This window comes from Lingula anatina, chromosome 7, assembly GCF_051362555.1.
Source record: "Lingula anatina isolate TDL-2025a chromosome 7, LinAna3.0, whole genome shotgun sequence".
Lineage (NCBI taxonomy): Eukaryota > Metazoa > Brachiopoda > Lingulata > Lingulida > Lingulidae > Lingula > Lingula anatina.
In genome coordinates this window covers 24,319,555-24,341,822 of record NC_141773.1, presented here as the reverse complement: position 1 = coordinate 24,341,822, position 22,268 = coordinate 24,319,555, and the positions used below count along the sequence as shown (strand labels likewise).

The window sequence follows — 22,268 nt, the reverse complement described above, 5'->3', positions numbered from 1 at the left end:
TGTTCTTTTTATATCACAAAGTTGATAAATTAAATGCTAAAATTAAACCATACAAAATGTATTTAATAATATACTTATTAAGTCAATTTAAATGATTTTTACTAAGTCTTCTTAAATGAATCTTAATATTTGTATAAATTAATAAATAGAGTTGATATAAAAGCATAGTGAGTCAGTGGCATCACTGCCCCTAGTGTTCTGTATGCTTAAGCTTTGACTGGCACATAAACATACAGTATTTTAAAACAAGCTAGTAATTTCAAGTTTCTAGGTGACTTCTTTAAGTTTTTAATCGTATTCTTCCAATCTAAACAAAGAAGTGACATTTCTCATTTAACAATTTTTATATATGTCAATGAACATCTGGGTACATATTAAAAAACCGGTTCTTTGTGGACACGCCCCCTTCTGTTCTTTATACAACTTACGCAACTTATCCATGCGAAAAACAAATAAAAATAAAGATACCACGTACATATCTTCTCCAAATGACTTGCTCTTTTGGAGAATCACAAATTTGGAAGAGGTTTCCCTTTCAAATGTCGAAATTGATGTAGTTACGGACTGCTATGCTTTTCATCTCCATTGATCACAATTTCGCGGGGATTATAGCGTCATTAGCGATGACCTATTTATATACGACCTTCACATTAACGGCCATCTTGTGACGTCATGCCGACTGTAAGAATACGCATTTGTTTGCTTGTTGTCGTCCATAATTTAAAAGTAAAATATGCGGGGGAAAATGCCAGTTCTTTTATACGTTTGACACTCAGTTATCAGCGCATTGAGAATAACGGATGCAAGGATTTTTAAAGGTGGAATTTTTTATGGGAATTTAACGCTTTCCCCACCCGGATGTACAGGTAAAGGGTCATGCGAATGCGAGGCATTGTCACCGATTCAAGGTGTGTTTATAAATAATGACATGTTGCATACTGTACATAATGCCTTTGAGCAAACCATACTACAAAAGGGGGCTGATTAGGGACACGCACATCTATCCTAACTGCTTGGTGACTGTCAGATACTCGTACCGTGTACTCTGGTATACGGGTGTGACTGAAATGCGCAATACACTGCAATACAGCGCAACACAGTACAATACACTTGATAACACAAGTCCAGTTGCAAGTAAACACAGGAAAGGGTAATCTCAAATAAAATAGGGCGATATAAAAGCAAAATATAGTACAAAGTAATTAATATTGCTGATACAACTTTGCAACTTTTTCATTGTTTGGTCAGGCGCCAAGAAAAGCCACTCACCAACATGGCTGCCAACCGTACAATATAAAAGTCTTGCTGATTTGTTAAGTTATATCAACGATATTACCTACCTAGTAATAAAGGTTGTTTTTATACCACCCTGCTTTGCTGGGAATGGTCATTTCTTTTGTGTAATTGCAACTGGATTTGATTTTTGAAGTGTATTGCACTGTGTTGCGCTGTATTGCGTATTTCAGTCACACCGTGCATGGGTATATGCATGGAGTTTGCCTAAAATTGAGACTTAAAAGCTGGAATTAAGACAAATCTAACATTAAGTTATCATTTATGAGAGCTGGCACTGTAGCTGGCTTTGTTTACTCATTGGGTAATTCATGAACTTATAATGTCTCTTTATGCATAAAATTTTATGTATAGGATTAATTTTAAATATGAAATAAATCAAATCAAAATCAAATCCTATAATTTTGTTGTTTCAGTTAACATCAAACAAGTTTCAGAAGACAACACAAGACATCACATAAAAAAAAAGAGTATGTCTGGAGGAATGTTCCATATACTGACAATAACCATATTGGCCATATTAACTGTGTCAAGTGGAGCCACATTAATTGATGGTGGGATATTAGGACAGGTGTTAAGGGAAATAGCTAATGATGCACTGGGGGTAGAAGAAATGCAGGTGAGACATTCTGTGGTTACTTTGGTTTTATATATTTTTAACAGAAATGATGGTACCATCCTAAGGCAATGGAAGTGGGTGTGGGGGGGGGGGGGGGCAAGTATATCTCCTGAATCAGGGCTCGACATTAGCGCCTGTCCGCCTGTCCGGGACAGGTAAAAATTCAGTTCGGACAGGTGAAGTTGCAGGGTTGGCTGTCCGACGGACAGGTCATGTTTTGTGAGAAATTTGGAGCAAAAGTCTTTAAAAAATCATTTTTTGTTGCATACTAACGTCTTTTATTCTCTTCCTAGACGGCATTGAAAAGAGTGACCTACTTTTGGCACAAAACACATGCAGTCGCAAAACGAAGTCTGAGTAAACTTACCGCCAAATTATGAAAGTGAACACCCTCCAGAACTTCATCAGACAAAATCTATTCACGTATCAGGTTCTTTACTGAATATTTATTTAGTTCAAAATCTACATGCACTAGTCATAAAGACCGTTCCAAAGACAGAAACTACACAAGTACTGTACTGGGTATAAAGCCAGATTGAACTGGATGAACTGGCTATATCTAGTTTGTTGTCAAGGCAACATACTGACTGTCAATCAAATACGTTCTTTTGGACTGAAGATCTTGTTGAAATGTATTTTATTTGCCAAAATATAACCTGAAATTATGTATGATGTTTTCTTAAAGGACTCTAGCATCACTTATGTTATTTACAGTTAAAAATTAGTGCTGGAATATGATAAATTAACATTGCTGTCATATACCAAAATGATATTGATGTAAGGAAGAAATTGGTAATAACAAATATGAGAATTTAAATAAAAAGAAGGGGAAATTTTTATACTTATTTTATTTAATTCATATATTAAAGAAAAATCAAACACATGATAACCCCTAAAGAAGTTAAATTGTTTACATAAATATAAGTAAAGTATTATAAAATGAATATTATTTAACTTTTCATTGAACTATATTCAAATATTATTAATTTTGAATATTTTAATAAAATTAATTTAACAGTACCCCCTCCCCACTTCCCACTCAGGGTATTTTTTTCCTTAGCTGTTGTTAAACTTCATGTGAATCTGTTATCAAATTGCAGATTTACAATTAGTAGACCCTGTACCCCAAATCCTAGGAGAAGCCCTGATTGGAACTATGTTAAATCAGACTTATATGCAAGATTTAATCTTCACGAGTTCACAAGTATGAAAAAACAATTTTTTATCTGAATATAAATTCACTTTAAGGTGCATTTTTCCAGCTCATTTGATTGAGTATTTTGGTAATAAATACATTAAATGTATGACTATACATATTAATTTACAAAGTTCTAGGTATGAATAGAAAAAAATATATATATTGGTTTTGTTGGACAGGTTGGTTTGAAAATCGGACAGGTCAAATTTATGACCACCTGTCCGACGGACAGGTGCTCAAAAAAGTTAGTGTCTAGCCCTGTGAATAGAGGCTATTCACCTGGATAGCCTCATTCCTTGATGAAGCTGCTGAGACTGTTAGACATCAAAATATTGGAAGTAAATTATGTCAATATTAAACTGTTGATTAAAGAAAAATACATTACGGACTGTATTTTGCAATATTTAGGCCACCAGCCTATACATAGCAATTTTCAATAACAGTAACAGGAGCTACATGTATTCCATCAGTACCCTGAGAGTTTGATTATTCATGCTTCTTTTCCAAGAATTGATAAATTAAAAGATAAGAAGTGGATGTATGTAATTTAGGTTAATGTAGGTGTGAGTCATCTGATGTGGTTACTGAATGATAATATGAAGCATATATTTACATGTATTATGTTTAAAAAGACAAACAGTTGGGCTTAGTGGCTGTACAAAACTGCCTAAAAAAGCAAATGGAAATAATTAAATCTGACAATTAAAATGATGTGTAAAAGACATATAAACTTTAAATTTTGCCCTGAAAAACAGATTTTATAACATATATAATTTTATAACATTATTTTATATTATTACAAAGAAGCCAAAAATTGATTATTGTTGCCTAAAATTTGATAATTGATGCTAGAAGAGTGTAGATAATGTGTGTTTTAAAATTTAATTAAATGAATTTTCACTTTAAAACTTAAAATATTGTTCAATAGCTTAAATAAGAAAGTGGGCACAATCAATTAAATGTAAACATTTTTCAGAATAAATATGCGAAATAATTTTCTGCTTGTTATATATATATGGACAAAAATTTAGGCAACAGTAAATAATCAGGGAGATAATTCTAAAAAATGTACAAATTAGATTTTAAATGATCACATAGAATGTTTTTATGTTATTATTTTGATTAAAATCTTTTACTTTTCAGGCAGAATATGACAAAGTGTCATATAGAGAAGATGCTATTGATGGCCCAGGGAATATTAGAGAAGTAAATATTTGGGAGTTGTTTGGTACACAGTACCACTTGGTCAGAACTCTCAGTTGTGGACATTAACATAAGATAACTATTAAGAGTTTGGTGGGACATCGTAATTATGTATTTACATTATCATTTATTATTATAGGCTGTCTTCATAAATCATATAGTTCCATGTATCAGGCTTTTGAGAAATATAAGAGAGAAAATAGATTTTAACCTTTAGATATTTGTTCAGAAAGAAGATTTAATTGCTTTTATTTCAGTAATCACAACCTGAATATAAGTGAAATGCTTATATTTATTTGAGAAATGAAAAGAACATTTTTTTAGTATTTTATGTCATTGAGATATGTTTCAGTTCTTTTAAATTTTTTAAAATAAAAATTTGCCATTTGAAGACCTGTTGACCAAAAAAAAGCCGACAAAGTTTTCATATAAATTGTATAGTTACACAAATCACCAATCCTGATAATTCAGGCTCTGTCAGTAAATTGTAACCACCATCATGCCCATGGCAACGTTACTTCAAATGATGCCTTGTAATCTCATTACACCAATCCTCATATAAATGTTTTCCATGTATTGAAATTTTATTCAGCTTGCCAATTCACTGAGAACCAAGTTCCAAGGTCCGATCTCTGCACTGACCAAGATCAAAGATGCTATTGAAGATGACTACGCCAGCTTCTCCAGTGTCAGATCTATGACACAGTGCTGCCAAGTGGTGGAAGCTACTTATGACAAGAGGTTTAGTCAGGAGGTTTGTGATGTACACATACATATGCAAACATGGGCATATATACATATGCAGGGGCAGATATTCACAAATCACACATATACAAAGTTTACACTAATGCACAAAACACATGAGTATGCATGTGTACATATGCACGTATTTGAAAAATTTTATTTTCAAAAATTGACAGGTCAACTTTGACAAGGCTTGTGTGACAGTAGCAGGCCAGAGTTCAGTGAATAAAAAATTCCCTACGGCAAGGGTTGTGGAAGTGATGAAGGAAAACATCCGCATCAATCCAAATCTGAAGTGGCAGTACTTTGGAGGAGAAGATGGTATACTCCTTAATTATCCTGCAGTGAAACCCACAGGTGTGCCTGACTGTGATAGTTATGATCCAAGGTTCAGGTAAGTAACTTAATGTCTGACTTAAAATTTCAGGTTGTTGAGGACAATTTGTATGTGAAATAAGTGAGTTTTCTGATTTTCAACATTTAATTAATATCACTGAAACATGTTATGTTTATAACTTTTACAATGGAAAATGTAAAACATCAGAATCTTCCACTTACATTTGCAAAGGCAAAAGATATAGAGATGGATTTTTGATGGGCCATCATGATCATGGACATGTTCAAAAATCATTTTTATGTACAGACACAGATGTGTCTGTACATATAGCCATCATCTGCGTCTGTCGTCGTCGCCGCCGTCGTCGTCGCCGTGCACTTTTACCGATAACACGATAAGTGGAAAACCATTTTACCTTTTGACTTGAAACTTGCAGAACTGATGAATATTCATAATACGCAGGTCAAGTTCGAAAATCAGCATGATCGGGTCACTTTTAGGGAATTTATGCTGTTTTTTCACTTTCTTCAGCATATATGCAGCACCGATAACACGATAAGTGGAAAACCATTTTACCTTTTGACTTGAAACTTACAGAACTGATGAATATTTATAATACGCAGGTCAAGTTCGAAAATCAGCATGATCGGGTCACTTTTAGGGAATTTATGCTGTTTTTTCACTTTTTTCAGCATATATGCAGCACCGATAACACGATAAGTGGAAAACCATTTTACCTTTTGACTTGAAACTTACAGAACTGATGAATATTCTTAATACGCAGGTCAAGTTCGAAAATCAGCATGATTGGGCCATTTTTAGGGAATTTATGCTGTTTTTTCACTATTTTCAATATAAATACAACACTGATAACACAATATAAGAAAAACGGATTGGCCAATTGTAATTATACTCACAGGAGTGGTCAATCTTACTAAAACGCAGGTTGAGTTCGAAAATCAGCATAATCGGGCCATTATTTTAGAAGTTATACTGTTTTTCAAATTTCCTCAGATTCAATTATTAGGCATGTTAACAGTCTCATTATTTAACTAATAAGATGCCTAAAAGTGTTTGTTTGATATTTTCTGCATCTTTACAACATTGTTAGTTGATTATGTAAAAAACATGGTAAACTTGTTATCATGTATTGTGTAACAAAGTGTCAAAAATGGAAATAAACTCATATCATTGCAGTTTGTCAGATTCAATCATCCACTATGTTCAGAATCTCAGAATGGAGGAAATTGGACATTTAACACTGTTCTATTGATACTTTTCCCATCTCATCAATTTTCTTAGTTGGTCATATAAAATGGCAGTAAAATGTTTATTTTGTTTTATGTTAAAAAAGTGTTAAAAATGGAAATAAACCCATTTCAGAACAGTGCTGTCTTGTTTACATTTTGGCATTTTCAAGGCGTGACTTTGAAGTTCCATGGGCCTGAAGACCTTTGCTAGTCACATTTTCTGAATATCTGTGATACAAATATTTTATAATTAAAAATTGATGGTCATTAAGCTGTTAAACATTATGTAATATTGCATCAAAATTTGAAGAAACCCCTATTTTGGGCACTGCTTCCATGATGACCATTTAAGGAAAATCATGTCACTTACTGTTCTCAAACTTACAGGAAAGAAACATGGGACTAAAATACAGCTTCAGTAGGCAATGCACTCTGTTTGGTATTTTTATTTATTTATTTATTTTTTTTTTTGGCAGTTAAACAGTTTTTTGTGAAAATTTAATTTTTCACATATTGGCATTTTCAAGGTGTGACTTTAAAGTTCCATGATCTTGAAGACTTTTGCTTGTCACATTTTCTGAATGTCCATGTTACTAATATTTTATTAATAACATTTGATTGTCATTATGCTGTTAAACATTATGTAATGTTGCATCAAAATTTGAAGAAACCCCTATTTTGGGCACTGCTCCTATGATGACCATTTAAGGGAAATCATGTCACTTACTGTTCTCAAACTTACAGGAAAGAAACATGGGTCTAACATACAGCTTCAATTGGCAACACAGTCTGTTTGGTAAATTTTTCTGGCAATTTAACAGTTTTTTGTGAAAATTTAATTTTTCACTTATTTGCATCTTTATTTTCTGTTCTTTGTCTGTACATTTGACAGCTTTGCTGCCTTGTTAAAATTTAATGTCTTTGTATGCTGTGTTTGAATGCCTGAGTAAAGTGAAATTGGCATTAAGGAAAATAAAAGATAATATTATGTAGGGGTATTCTGAATGCATCTCATGGAGCTTTATTATCTCAAGTTGATGATTTGAAGAAAAAATCACTGCCTTTACAAAATATATAATTATGTCAAATTATGCAAAATTTTGTGACCTTTTGTATAATTTTGTATTTTTTTATTATTTGTTTGGATTGGTATATACAAACTAGGTATTTAGACAAAAACACAAAGAGACTATATTTTACAGTGTTAGAAATTAAAAGTTTATAATTTCAGGCCATTCTATGTGTCTGCAGCCACTCCAGTTCCCAAAGACATTGTGGTTGTCATAGATACATCAGGATCCATGACAACATATCACAACAGCAAGACACTGCTCCAGATTGCCAAAGATGCTGCAAGAACTGTTGTGGAAACCTTGAGTGCAAATGACAGGGTGTGTCAGACAAGTTTTCATTTAATCTTTTTAATTGATAATTTACTTGTGTGGGGATGTCTGCATACTTTGTTGAGTCTGTTTTCAGAGCATTCCCAACAAAGAACTTACAGGGATGTGATTTTTCTGATTTTTCCAGATTTTCGTCATTTTTAGTGTGTGTGTGTGTGTGTGTGTGTGTGTGTGTGTGTGTGTGTGTGTGTGTATTTTTTAACTTTTCTGGCATAATTACACAACAAAATCAATTTTCAGGTTCACTCTTATTTTAATCATAGTCTTCAGTGCTCTGACTTTTATTATCTTTCTACAGATTGGATTAGTGTCGTTTTCCTCGGCTGCGTCCACGCCAGTGCTGTCAGAGAGCACCTGTTATACCACGTCTCTAGCTGCTGCCACGCCACAAAATGCCAAGAACTTGAAAAAATACATTGATAGTCTGAGGGCAGTCGGAGCAACTAATTACCAAGCCGCTATGGAAAAAGCATTCTCTTTATTCAATAGTTCTGAGAATTCCTTTAAAGGTGAAAAAAGAAGTAGGTTTCATTTTCATTCAATCTTCCATTGATCTCTGCCTGTCCTGCCCACGCTAGCGAGTGGCATTCACAGACTACTCCACGCTTGATGATTTTGTGCCACTTGTGACAGCCTTCTGCTTGGTGCCATCTTTTGAGCTTTGCTTCGGTATTTCATTACTCTTTGCCTTCTTGCAATGCAGGATTTTTGTTAGGCCACATTAAAGATTTTTTTAGTTTCTGACTGCATATTATGGTGTGTTGTTACACAGAATTACTTTTTTTTTTTTTTTTTTTACAAAATTTACAATGTTTTGTTAAATATTAAAATTGTAAGCTAGATGAAAGAATTTTTTAATTTAAATTCTGTGTTGCAAAGTATAGTTTAACTGATGCTGTCACATGTTTTCTGTGTAAATAGAGTGCAGTATATTTGAAAATCCACAGTGATCAATTTCAAGAATAGTGCTTTCATCTCATATTCATATTTGTGTTTCATTATTATGTATTTTTTTATCAATTTATTCAAATTGTAACATAGTTTTTACATGGCGTGATGCTTATTCAAATTTAAAACTCAAAAATTTTCTACCAAGTATCCAGCCTTTTACCTCTTGAGTCATTTATTACAGATAAAGTGATATTATTCCTAACTGATGGTAAAAGAACCCAGGGCGGAAATCCTCTGGAGACCATACGGGATCAAAATGCCATCCTTGGCAACCAAGTCCTCATCTTAACATTTGGTCTCGGCCAGTGTAAGTCTGCATTTTAAATTATATTGATAATAATAATAATAATTGTTTAATAATTATATCACTCTGTAAATTATCATCCACAAATACCAGACTGAGCACTACCATGATATGGTGAAAGGTTGGGATTAACCAGGGGACAACAGACACCATTAATTTGCTTAAATTTATGTTTTTTCTGATAAGATGGTGGAGACACTAAGACCCCATTCCCATAGATTTTAGATCGATCTATCCCTGTGGGGAGTCTCATTAGATCACTGTCAGCTTAGCCGGCTTAAGCATCTGTCCCGCCTACTAAAAGCTGTAAGGGGGTAATTAACTATGGTGTGCGCTCAGCTGACTGCAATTTAGTGTGAATCCCCAGGGAGTTAGGTCGATCTAAATCTAAATCTCTGGATCGCTCTAAATATCTGGGAATGCACCCTTAGACAAGATCCATTCAGCTGAATTGTTCTATATTTTATTATATATATTTTTTTAGAAATCCACTACAAAGAAGTGAAAAATATTTTGAAATCGCCTTTTTTTAGTAGATTTAATAAAAGTCAACCATTCGTTACCCATGCACTCAAACATTCTATTTCAATTTTAGCCCTGGAGGAAAGTTCTCTCACTGAATTGAGGAACATGGCTGCCCAGACTCTAAGCAGTCAATCTTATGGGGAAATTACAGTGAGGCTTTCAAAACTTTCATAATTGCATTAATGCTAATTGGTTGAATTACTTAAAAATTACTTAAAGTATTTCTTTATATCACTTTTTCTCACGCTTGAAAAAATAATTGTTTTGTATATCAGGTGTGTGACTTGCATATCTTGATAATTGCTTTTGAGGGGGCTAGAAAAATTATAGAGTTAAACAATAAAAGGGAATGAAATATTTACTTAGAAATTTACCAAAAATTTTTACAAACTCCTTGCAGGCTGGCACCTTCACTCATGTTACAGACCCAAATCGTCTTCGTTCTGCCATGGCGTCTTACTACGACATCTTCAGCTCTACTGGCAGTCCCATTATAGACCCCCAGTTCTCTGTACCATATATAGACTTATTTGGGACAGGTAAGGCTGAACTTGATCATACCAACACCCAAGTGAATTGCTAAACTAAACTTCTTAATTTCTATGTGTCAGGTGCCATGATTATGAAACTGCACTGATTGACCCTAAAATCAGATCAGCTCAGTTAGAGAAATATGATTTATTCAACCTAAAACTATAATGTGAAGCTTAATGATGTGAGGCATTTGAGCTACAGAACAGAATAAGACAAATATTTTAAAATGCTAATGGAAAGTGGAATAACAAAACAATAAATATTTTGAAATGCTAATAGAACTTAGAATTACTTAAACATATTTATAAGGTCAGAAGCAGGTAATTTGATGAATATAATTTATATATTAATGTTTTTCTATAGATTGCTTCCTATTTAAATTTCAGGTCTCATCACCTCCATCTGCTTGCCTGCATACCACAGTGGCCGACTGATTGGTGTAGCTTGCTCTGATGTTGCCATGAGTGAACTCCTCTCTGAAGCCACCTATTTTGACAAGGGTGAACTGAGCTATGCCTTTGTTATCAATGGCTATGGCAGGACATATTCCCACCCTCTGCTGCCAAGACCCTATGATGTCACAGATGATCCTATCTTTGTGGATATTCATCACTTGGAGAGGGCACCTGCTGCGAAAGCAGTGATTAGCTCCATGATCAAGTTAGATTGGTTGCTTTTATATATTAGCTTTATAGACAAATGTAATTTTCTGAGTCAGATCATACCCAGATTTTAGTGCTGTTTTTATAGAAGTATATCTCAAGCTTAAATATCCTTAGTTCTAGCATTTTATTATCTTTTTTAAGGAATTAGAGAGATGATATTTGAGATTTTGGGCATCAGATAAATCCAAAGAATCTGCAACTACATTTTTCTCATGACATACTGCTACTTGAATTTGAAGCACTGTGTCAGATCTGTCTTCCAGCAGTATTGCTGTGTTAATCTCTGCCTACTTCAGGTCATTTTTTTTAACTCTCTTCCTGCCACAATTAAAACATCTATTTTTTATTTTTCTTCTCAGGGGTGAGGAGGATAACAGCAGCTTTGTTTCCACCAGAACACAGGCCAGAGGAGATGTGTTCAGAGAAGGTGTCAGCATAACAAATGTCATGTCACATTACTTCTGGGCACCAGTAAGACTTCAGCTTCAAATAAAGACTAATTTCTGATTATAAGTAACTTTAAATGACTAGGAAAGATGCATTTGAAAACTTGTGACAGGGAGCTACTAAATTAAAGATTAATTTTAGTTTCAGTTGTGCTTCATTTAATTTTAATTTTTTGGTTTAAAGAAAAAGTTAAAATGTGCATCTGCGTACAATCTGACTAAATGGTTTACATGATTATGTGCATTTTAGACTGGCCCCATCATTATATCATTCTGTTATTTTTTACTTGTTTATTTCTGTCACAATCTCACTCTTGATTACATTAAGTACTGTAACAATGACAATATATCACAACACCGTGGAAATAACTCTTTTATCCCAAATAGGTGGCACTACAAGATAGGACCAACTCACGTTTTTTCAGATTCCTGGGAGTAATATCTCGGTATGTCTTGTCATTGGAGAGGGTGACAAAATCAGTGTGCCGTCACCTCAGACTGCAACGTCGGCCATGTTTAACTACCACAGATATGACCTCGAACCTCCATCAAGTCCATGCAAGCACTTTTCTCGATATGCATCGAAAGGTTCGTACTCTTTATAGTAACATATGCAAGAGCTTTAACATGTGTGGTATGCTGTGATAAGCCACATGGTTTTTTTGAATGAAAATGATTCAGGAAATTGATATTTTGTCGTAAAAGATCTCTCTTTAATTTTATCAAAATATACCTCAAATAGTATTCTGCAAAATGGTAGTAATAATGATGCAGAGTAGAAAAAGATGATATTTGTTTGATTTTAAATTATTGTCCATATTACAGACTCTAGTGCAGTGATGCTCACCCCAGGGGCCTTCAGACAGCCATATCACTATCTTAACACTGAGGAAACAGCCACCAATGTCACACAATATGAGAGATATCTCACAGGACAGAGCTCACAGAACCCTGGCTTGAAGGTTAGTTGTGTATTCTATATAAGGGCTCCTGAGTTAATCTGTGCCTTAAAAATGCAGTATTTGTGACAGATCTAATTGTCAATTCTAATGCAGGACAGGTGTCTGAGGCACAGTGTGGTGTCTGCAGTTATGTCATAAGCCCTAGGGATCATTCCCAGACCCTGTCATACTACCTGTGGATCCATCTATCTCCAAGGGGATTCTCACTAAATTGCAATTATCTTGTGGCTTAGAATTCTGTCACACCTACTGAAGCTGCTTGGGGGTAATTAACTATAATTGTTTAGCAGCTTCTTTGGGCATGCCAGACATCTATAAGCCCCTTAAGCTGAAAGCAAATTAGTGAGAACCCCGTGGAGATGGATCGATCCTGTTAGATTGATCTAGGTATGGAAATCCAGTCGTAAATACTCTTCCCTCCCCCCTCCACACATTTGACTTGTGATAGTTTCATGTAAATCTCTGGTGTGACATGATTCAAAATGTTCAAAGGAACACATCTGTGAGGATGTGTTCTCCTGAATTGCCTAGTAATTTAGAAACATAGGCAAAGACTAAGTCACCATTGTAAAGTGAAGTTACTTTAAAATAACTTGATATTATTATTATTATAGATTATTAAATTCATTAACCCATTAAAATATTTAGACATTTTGGTTGTTTGTCATTTAGTATTTTGCTGTCTGTTTTTCTTCCAGTTACTTAAAAATAATTTGATATTATTATTATAGAATACTACTTTACTTAATCCATTAAAATATGGATAGAATTTGATTCTGTTTATCATTTGTAGTATTTTGGTGTCTGTTTCTTTCCCAGACCTCCATTCTGGACAGTGTAGTGATCACATACAAAGCTGAAGAAATCTGGAAGAGGAAACCAGCAGACTTTGTTGTATATAGATCTATTGGAACAATGGACGGATTGATGAGACTTCTCCCAGGGTTGCAGCTGACAAAAAATTACGACCACACCAGGAGAGCTTGGTACCTGTTTATTTTTGTCAGATTATGTTTAGTGAATTAACTTTTACCCGAGTCTGAAGAAAAATCCAGTCTTATTATTGTTAGGCTAAGGCCACATTCAGAACAGTGGACTAACTAGTCTGCAGGTCAAATATGGCTTCCCTCTAAAAAACATGCCATCTAATCCACTAATAGACACTGAATAGATTCTCCTTGAACTGTTACCTCCATTTTTTAGGTTCAAGAGGACCTTAACATACAAGGACACAAATGTGGTTTCGCCGCCATATTTGGATGTTTGGGGTTCTGGCTATGTCATAACACTCAGTCATACTTTATATGAGGGAAAGTGAGTAATATCTGTAATAATGATAATAATAAAATAGAATAATATCATATTTATTTGGTAGCAATATTCTAATGAAATAAAAGTGCACAATGCCATATTTTTAAAGGTAAAAAATTTCTTGGTTTTTAAAGACCCATACCATGTTTTACCCTACAGGCACATTCATAGAACATCATTTCACCTCCCAAGCAACAAATTTGATAATGTTTAACTTTTTTGGGCCAACTTTACACAAGACAGAAAAGTAACATCAAGATAGAAATATGGACATATTATATTTCACCATTATTTTTTATGTATTATTATTATGTCAGAGCTGGAGGAGTGCACACACTTGATGACAAGGTGACGGCAGTTATTTTGACCGACTTCACCATTACTTATTTCTACCAGGTGATTCAGGACAGATATGCAAACTGTAGGGATGCTGGATACAGGTAACAACCAATTATATGTACATTATAAAAATATTTTAAAGAAATCTTTTACTTTTGAAAAACTTTGGGAATTTTTGAATTTTAACCTAGTGCTTGATGATAGAAATATTATATTGAGAAAAAGAATATGTTTACATACAATATTCTTTTTTGTTAATTGGTACGTATGGATATTTATTATGTTTTAGCTGCTTAGTGATGGATTCCAGTGGTTTCATAGTAATGCATGATGATTTTGTAAAAGCTACAGACACACCTGATATTGAAAATGTACACATTTTAAAAAAGGTAAGCAATGCATACCTTGAACAGGGCGAATTACTTATTGTAAATTAGAATTCAGAATTGCTTATACAAGTTTTCTAAGATTGGAAAAATAAGGCAGTGATTGTCTGAATTATTTTTAATAATCAAAAGAATTAATTGCTTTTTAAACATGCAAATTGCAGTATTTAAAACAAAAACAAGGCAGCAAAGCTGTCAAATGTACAGACAAAAAACAGGAAAAAAAAGATGCAAAATAGGTCATTTTGTCAATTTTGATGCAATAATTAATAATGCTTATAATAGCACAGTCAGTCAACACTGATTTTTTAATCATGTGCAACAGGTAACTTGGTCAATAACAGGAGCAGATCCAGATATATTTTCTGACAATATTCCAAAGTATCTTTGTTGATCCATCTTCCATTTTGGTGGTCTTCCAACAGAAAAAATAGATACCCATTAATATAAACTTTAAAATCCGACTGTCTTCCAGGAGACCCAGAAGATGGTCTCAATCCACCCCTTCAATAAGATTACAGTTTCAGCACCATGAGAGTGAAAATTCACATGATGAAAGTCCCAATATATGAAAAATGATGACAGTGCATAAAATAATATTACATAGTGTTTAAAGACATAAATACCAATACAACTGCTTATGTGGAAATAAAGAAAATGTGCAGAGCCTCAGGTGGATGGGAGTTAAAAGTCACATCTTAAAAATGCCAGTGTTGGAGAAAAAATTAAAAAGAAAACAACAAAAATATAATTCCAATGAAGCTGCTATTCACTGCTTCCTTATTATGAACACTATATTAACAAGTGTGCTTTATGAAATCTCATTTAATGGCCACTTAATTAGGCAAATGAGTTTATAGCACTGAATTTAGCCTGAATTTACAGACTGACCACACAAAGTTGTCTATCAAAGGTCTTCAGGCCCATAAGTCACACCTTATATTAAGAAAAGCAGAAAAACAATAATGCACAAAAACAGGAGACTGCCAATTCTGATGCAATAATATATAATGTTTAACTGCACAGTCAACATCAACTTTTAATTATGCACATCAGGTAACACTGATGAAAGTAAAAGCATAAGGCTTCAGGCTCATCAGAGTTCAAGTTTACAATTAGAAAGTGCCAGAATAAGAAAAATGAAAATTTCACAAAAAAATGCATAAATTTAATAAAAATGATAGTCCAATAAAGCTGGCTTTCTAATATGAGCTGTATGTCAATCCTAAGAATCATTCTTGTATAAGACTAGTTAAAAAAATAGAAAGTAACACTTCACTTTACATAATATTAATGGTGGCAGAGCACAAAGTAGTTTTTCTATCAATTTTGATGCAACATTACATAATGATTAACTGTATAAATACCACCAATTTTAAAATATCTACTATTAAAAACATGGACATTAAGAAAATTTGATTACCACTGGGCTTCATGCCCAAGGAAGCTCTAAGTCCCATATTGAAAATTGCAACATGTGAAAGATAAACATTTTCACAAAACACCTGTATTACTTCCAAACAATTAACTAATGAGACAATTTTTCAACTGAAGCTGTATTTCAATCCTATGTTTCTTTCCAGTAAGTGTGAGAAGAGCAAGTGACATGTTCTTTCTTTCACTGCCACTACGGAGGCAGTGCCCAGAATAGGGTTTTGTGATGGCTATATGTACAGACACATATGTGTCTGTACATGAAAAATGTTTCCCTTTTCATATTGCAAAGGATGGATTTCATTTTCAGGAACCTGTAATAGGTTCAAACCTGATCACTAGGGGGCTGCTGTCCAAGAGAAGCTGCCTGGATTTTGAGTCAATCAAGGAACAATACTTTTGGCAGGTAAATGGTAGCAGTTTTTATAAATGTTTGATTAATATTTTATTCATTATGAAGGCATCTAATCTGATAAATTTTTTTGTACTGTCTCTTTTAACTGTTCTCTACAATAAAGTTAGAAACTTTACATATTTCTTAAGTAAAATTTTGATATATTGTCCTATTAAACCAACTTGTTTGAATCATTTCTCAGGTCAGTTTGCCAAATCCTAATGGACTGGATCTCATGCAGAGCAGTCCATCATATGAAATACGACCAATTAATAACAGCAACATTTTCCTGATAATCTACAGGAAGAATATGTCAGAAAGTATTTCTTGTTCTTGTGTAAGTCAATTATATATGACTTTGAATATTATTTTAAATATTAATAATATTGATATAGCAAATAAATTGATTTATCATGTAAAGATTTTTATAAAAATGACAATCTTGAAGGCTTACTTTTCAATATTTATTTACAAATTGTTTGATTCTTCATAAATGAATCCCAGTTTTAATTGTTTTGCTCAAGTTGAAAGAAATATTTTGACCCTGTATCATTTTTTGAATGTTTTTTACTTTCACAGCCTTCTAAGAAGTCATGAATTACGTCGCCTGATTACTTAATTACCCACTCACTTCCACTGTGGTGGCTTTCTGTAAGGAATGGGTCACCCATTGTTGACAGTTGTTAGCATTATTTTTTGGTCAAAATCAAAACACTGTAACTTAGGCTTACATCTCTGTAATATAATGGATATAATAGAATACTCAGTATCTGATACTTTAAAGTGATGATTATTTTACAGCCTTTTAGTTGCGTGTCTCCGTCCAAGTTTGAATGTACTCCAAGACAAACTTGCGAGTGTCCCTGTCACAGCAAGGCCGACAGCTTTAACTACTGTACAAATTTTTACACCTTATTATAGTAAGTGTCGCTGTCACAGCAAGGCTAACAGCTTTAACTACTGTACAAATTTTTACAACTTATTATAATAAGTGTCCCTGTCACAGCAAGGCTAACAGCTTTAACTACTGTACAAATTTTTACAACTTATTATAATAAGTGTCCCTGTCACAGCAAGGCTAACAGCTTTAACTACTGTACAAATTTTTACACCTTATTATAGTAAGTGTCTCTGTCACAGCAAGGCTAACAGCTTTAACTACTGTACAAATTTTTACACCTTATTATAGTTAGTGTCCCTGTCACAGCAAGGCTAACAGCTTTAACTACTGTACAAATTTTTACACCTTATTATAGTAAGTGTCCCTGTCACAGCAAGGCTGACAGCTTTAACTAATGTACAAATTTTTACAACTTATTATAGTAAGTGTCCCTGTCACAGCTAGGCTAACAGCTTTAACTACTGTACAAATTTTTATTATAGGAAGTGGTTGTGAAACATGCGGTTATCTTTATTCTTCTTAAACAAACCTTAAGGCACAACCACAGAATACAATTTTACAATACAATACAATGAATTTTTTTTCATGTCGGGTATAAATTGAAAGGAAACATTAGCCTTGCTGCTATTCATCTACTTTACTTCTGAGACAGATAGACCAGTTCATACTTCACCATTCTGTTTTTTCACCATTCTGTTTTAGATCTTCAATTATGATATTTACATTTATCAATTTCTTGTACTATTGATTCTATTAGACCAAAAATAATGAACCTGTATTTGAAGTAAATGTAGTCAATCGGCGGTTTCTGTGTAAAAAAAAAAAAAAAAAAAAAAAGCAGCCCCCTAACTCCCAGTTTCAGGGCCATAGGCCCCTTTTCTTCTAATATTTTTCTTAGCAACTTGTATTCATATCAAATATGAATGTCTTGTTCACTCTAGTGATTCGGCCCAAACCTGTGCCTCCCCAGCGCCTGACCTTACAGATATTGCCAAGGGGGAAGTCGAGAAGGTGAAAGACCTGGACCTCTGCATCCCTGTGAACTGCTCAGCTAAAAGTTCCCAAGAGTAAGTACAACTTGAGTTCATCCTGAGTTGAGAGGTCACTGAAACCTTCTTTTTTTTTTCCATCGGTGTGCAATTTGAAATAAGACTTGTGGAAGACTGTTTGCAAAGTGCTCAAAAAAAGCTCCTAGGAGTTAGTAGAAGACTTAACATATGATAACTGTTGGAGGTATTATGGAATTCGCCTGGGGAATTCTGCAGTCAGGCAACTAGAATTTAAGACAAAGACAGGTGTTTGCTAATGAACCACTTGCCCAATGTAAATTGGCTGTTATAAAGCACCCCCCCCCCCCCCCCCCCCCACCACCACCACCACTATTTGATTTTGTTTTTGCCCCTTACTTCCCCACAACCTCCCAAGTCTTTTAAAAATTGATTTTGGATTGGGGCAAGTAGAAATTTAGACGGCTTGTCAAGCTCTTAAGTGGATTGCCCTGAGTTCCCAAGTTTACTGAAGACTCCCCTCTGTTGTCAGGGTGCTTCTGTTGTTATAGCTCTCCTGACGGTGGAAGAGAGATTCCAGTTAACTCTGTACCACAGGGCTAAGCACATGGAAGTAGAAGTTAGAACTATTGGATAAAGTTTTTACTGTAACATATGTGGTTAACTTGATCATAGAAGATTTTTAATGATTTGAAAATGACTTTCTTGATTATTTCCATTGAATTTTTGTTAAATGTAATTGTTATTATTATTTTGCAAACTTCACCATTGTTGCTTGTCCACTAAGTGTTACCAGTTATTAAATTAACATTTTCATTTTATGTAGTGTGCTTGTTCAATCTTTTTCGTGTTTATTAAAAATTTTTCAACTTACTAATGTTTTTTAAAAAGCTGTATCTTAATGTATTCCAGCTCCTGTTTCTTAGTGGCGGGGTGCAGTTGGTGCTCTTTGGGCAAAGAAGGAGAAACTTTAGAGTCCCCTTTCTGTTCTAGCCAGTCTGTATGTTACTTTGGAAAACTGGGTCAGTCCTGTTCTAATGGTATGTATTGCGTACACATGCACAAACTCGCACAAGTGCTTACACTCAAACTCTGATAAAAAAGCAAAAATTCTGGGCATAGCTAGTCGAAATGGTTCACTTCAACTTTAAAATATATTAATTTATTATAATTATTGTATTAATTTATGATAATTATAGATTTATTTATACTTACCCCATTACAGATACCTGCTCAGATCCTGAATGTGAAACACAAACATCTGATGAAAACAATGCAGGGGCAGTGGCTGGGGGAGTCATAGGGGCAGTTATACTACTTATCTTAATCATCACCATATTCATGTTGTACAAGAAAGGGAAGATCTGTGCATCTAAGCCCATAACACCACATACTGTGAATAGCCCCAGCTCCAATATCTTGGCTGTCTCTGATACAACCTCCCCCCCTGTGAACCCGTCTGCTCCACCCTCCTTTGGACATGTTGATGTGGACCCCCCACCAAGTTACACAGAGGTCTATCAGCAAGGGTTCACTTATAAGTAACAGTGCTTTTTTATTTCATCTTCAAATTTCTTATAGACAGGTGATATGATTAGGATGTGAGAGACAGAGCACTTGGCTTAAGCATCACTTGCACTTTACAAGTCTTGCCATTTCCAGATAATTTTATCTGAAAAACTGGTATCAGGTGTGTATACGGGATTGCAATGAAATTGCTTAACGTAGGTACATGTTCCTCACGTTGTATAATGTGATTTATTCATCACAATTCAGATTTAAGATAGGACAACAAATGACTTGCCCAAGTCCCATTCCAGACATGTTAATGTGATATTCAATACAAATTCACATTCCAGATGTGATAACATGATTTTCATCCCAATTCACATTCCAGATGAGCAAAAACACTGCTTTTTATCTCTTTATGTTCTTTGTATTACATATATTTAATTATTAACTATTTTTATAGGATATTATTATTATTATTAATACTCAAGAGAAGTGAAGTGAGAACTGAATCTCTGTGCATTCTAATTTCCATTTAATTAACACAGGGTTGAGCATTATTTACATTTTTGTTGAATATACTTTTTCTTTTATACAAAAGAAATATCCATTGAAAATGTTCATGTTTTCTCAAAGAATACCCCACTCTGCCAGAAATGAGATTTTAGACTATATATTAATACATATCATATAACTGTCATTGAAATTGCTCAACTCATCTGGAACACTGTTCACGCATTATCATTTTGAAACCAGATGGAGAAACTGAGCAGTTCAGAAATGATGCATATCTGTATGGAAAAATATTGCATAATATACAGACATCACAGGCATTGTGAATATCTGAATATATGTGTCTGAATATATTTTTTTACTGGATTTATTTTACAAAAAAAAAGTTAACAATGACAAAATTGTCCTAACATTGAGGACCCCTGCTGTAAACCAAGTAAAAGAAAAAAAATGTTATTACTGGAAGAATTATTTATGCTGTATAAATTATTTATAGTATCACCTTGACCTTCGAAGAAATGGTTTTTGCAGTGTTCTTATCAGTCAAGGTAAAAACGGTTTCAGTCTGTATCTGTATGTATGTGTTTACAGTTTATATTTATAATGTTATACACTGGGACAGGTAAGAATGGTTTTATTGGCCAATGACAACTTTTTCCTCTGTCTTAGACCTCTTTTTCTTTTGCTCAAGTAACAGCCATTTCAATTTTTTTTTTTAATTTGATAATGTAAGCTTTAATTACTCCAGATGTTTTATGCTGGGAACTTTTATGGACACACTATGCAATGTACAATATCCTAGATGTATTTTGGAAATATTTTTCTGCATTAATATGGTATATACAATTACTTTAATAAAGTAGTAATGATGGGCACCTTCTTTATCCTATACTATTGTTATTAAAATATTTGTTTTATTTACTTACACATTTCCTTGCTGACTCAAATCCAACTTGTATTCAGGATTTTAATAATAATAATATGTATTTATTTGCAACTTAAAAAGTTGGATTTTACAATAAAAACAAATAGTCGTGAGATGAACAATCTTAAAACATACTTGTAAGTGTTAAAATGATTCGATACACATTAAAAATTCATAAAAAACTCAGTTCTTAAAATTAGATAAAGCCCATTGGATAAAAGTTTTTGACGATCGTGCAGTCCTCAATTTTGGCACAGTGTACTTATAAACCTGGTGCAAAGTGTAGGAACTTTCATTTATCTCTGGTAGCAAATGATGGATTTTGTGTCCTTTAGAGTACATGTTATGCAATAATGTTTTAGATAGTTCATCTCTTCTACAAGCAAGAGTGATAAGTTTACATGTTTCAAGTGCCCCATCGTAGGACAGCTCTGGGAATATAATCTTACATGCTCTAATCTGGATGGATTCAATTTTATAAGTTTGTTGTTGTGTAAGACCTGGGTGCCACACCTGACATGCATATTCTAATGTAGGTCTGATTACTGATGTATAAAAGCTTACAAGTTCATTGGTTGGAATACCCGCTCTTTTCAGAAGCTTAAGATTGTGTAGCCTTTTACTTGCTGTTTTACAAATATCACAGATGTGACCTTCCCAGCTCAAATCACTACTGATCCTAACCCCTAAGAAGACAGCAGACCCCACTCTCTCAATCCTTTGATTATCTACTAGCAAGGGTGTAGTTTTGTGTCCTTTTTTGGAGAAATCAAATATGATCTCTTTGGTCTTGGTAGTTTATTAGCATGGGACCAGAGAGTGAGTTCTGTTGTTGCATCAGGGAGATTGTCCTGCAGTTTGGTATTCCTGTAGCTTAGAATTGTGGTGTCATCTACATATTTGAATGTGTCACATTTGGTGCTCAGATCGTTAGTCATAATGACAAATAAAACTGGATTTTCATGTCATATTTTTTCACAGATGAGAAACGATTTTTTTTTTGTTTGTTTGTTGGCATAATAATCAATCATTTGGATTTCCTGGAGAAAGTGCCTTACTTTTACATTTGCTTTTGTTGGTGCAAATAAATCTGTAAAATCTTGAAATGTTTGCTT

General features: G+C 33.9%; 1 protein-coding gene across 6 annotated transcripts; it reads left to right on the top strand.

Moving 5' to 3' along the window:
- Positions 1 to 589: 589 nt before the first annotated feature.
- LOC147760944 (VWFA and cache domain-containing protein 1-like) lies at positions 590 to 22,259 on the top strand. 6 transcript variants are annotated; one of them, XM_087016545.1, is made up of 24 exons: positions 590 to 866; positions 1,710 to 1,912; positions 4,254 to 4,316; positions 4,906 to 5,067; positions 5,234 to 5,451; positions 7,876 to 8,035; positions 8,346 to 8,568; positions 9,180 to 9,305; positions 9,898 to 9,977; positions 10,228 to 10,366; positions 10,748 to 11,021; positions 11,386 to 11,497; positions 11,898 to 12,060; positions 12,298 to 12,434; positions 13,254 to 13,420; positions 13,638 to 13,748; positions 14,063 to 14,185; positions 14,374 to 14,473; positions 16,215 to 16,310; positions 16,501 to 16,635; positions 17,100 to 17,218; positions 18,141 to 18,266; positions 19,119 to 19,246; positions 19,432 to 22,259. In XM_087016545.1, exons 2-24 carry the CDS (start codon positions 1,766 to 1,768, stop codon positions 19,749 to 19,751), a joined length of 3,429 nt encoding a protein of 1,142 aa, XP_086872671.1. In that variant the 5' UTR covers positions 590 to 866; positions 1,710 to 1,765; the 3' UTR covers positions 19,752 to 22,259. The 6 variants fall into 6 exon arrangements, with proteins under 6 accessions (XP_086872671.1, XP_086872673.1, XP_086872674.1 ...); XM_087016547.1 differs by having other exon boundaries at positions 590 to 908; XM_087016548.1 differs by lacking the exon at positions 590 to 866 and adding an exon at positions 996 to 1,016.
- Positions 22,260 to 22,268: the final 9 nt, after the last annotated feature.

Bases quoted from the DNA above. Each gene is read 5' to 3' on its own strand.
- LOC147760944 (XM_087016543.1), top strand. From the start codon at position 1,558: ATGAGAGCTGGCACTGTAGCTGGCTTTGTTTACTCATTGG. The intron at 11,022-11,385 runs GTTAGATTGGTT...TTTTCTTCTCAG, and splicing joins GTGATTAGCTCCATGATCAA to GGGTGAGGAGGATAACAGCA. The intron at 16,311-16,500 runs GTAAATGGTAGC...ATCATTTCTCAG, and splicing joins AGGAACAATACTTTTGGCAG to GTCAGTTTGCCAAATCCTAA.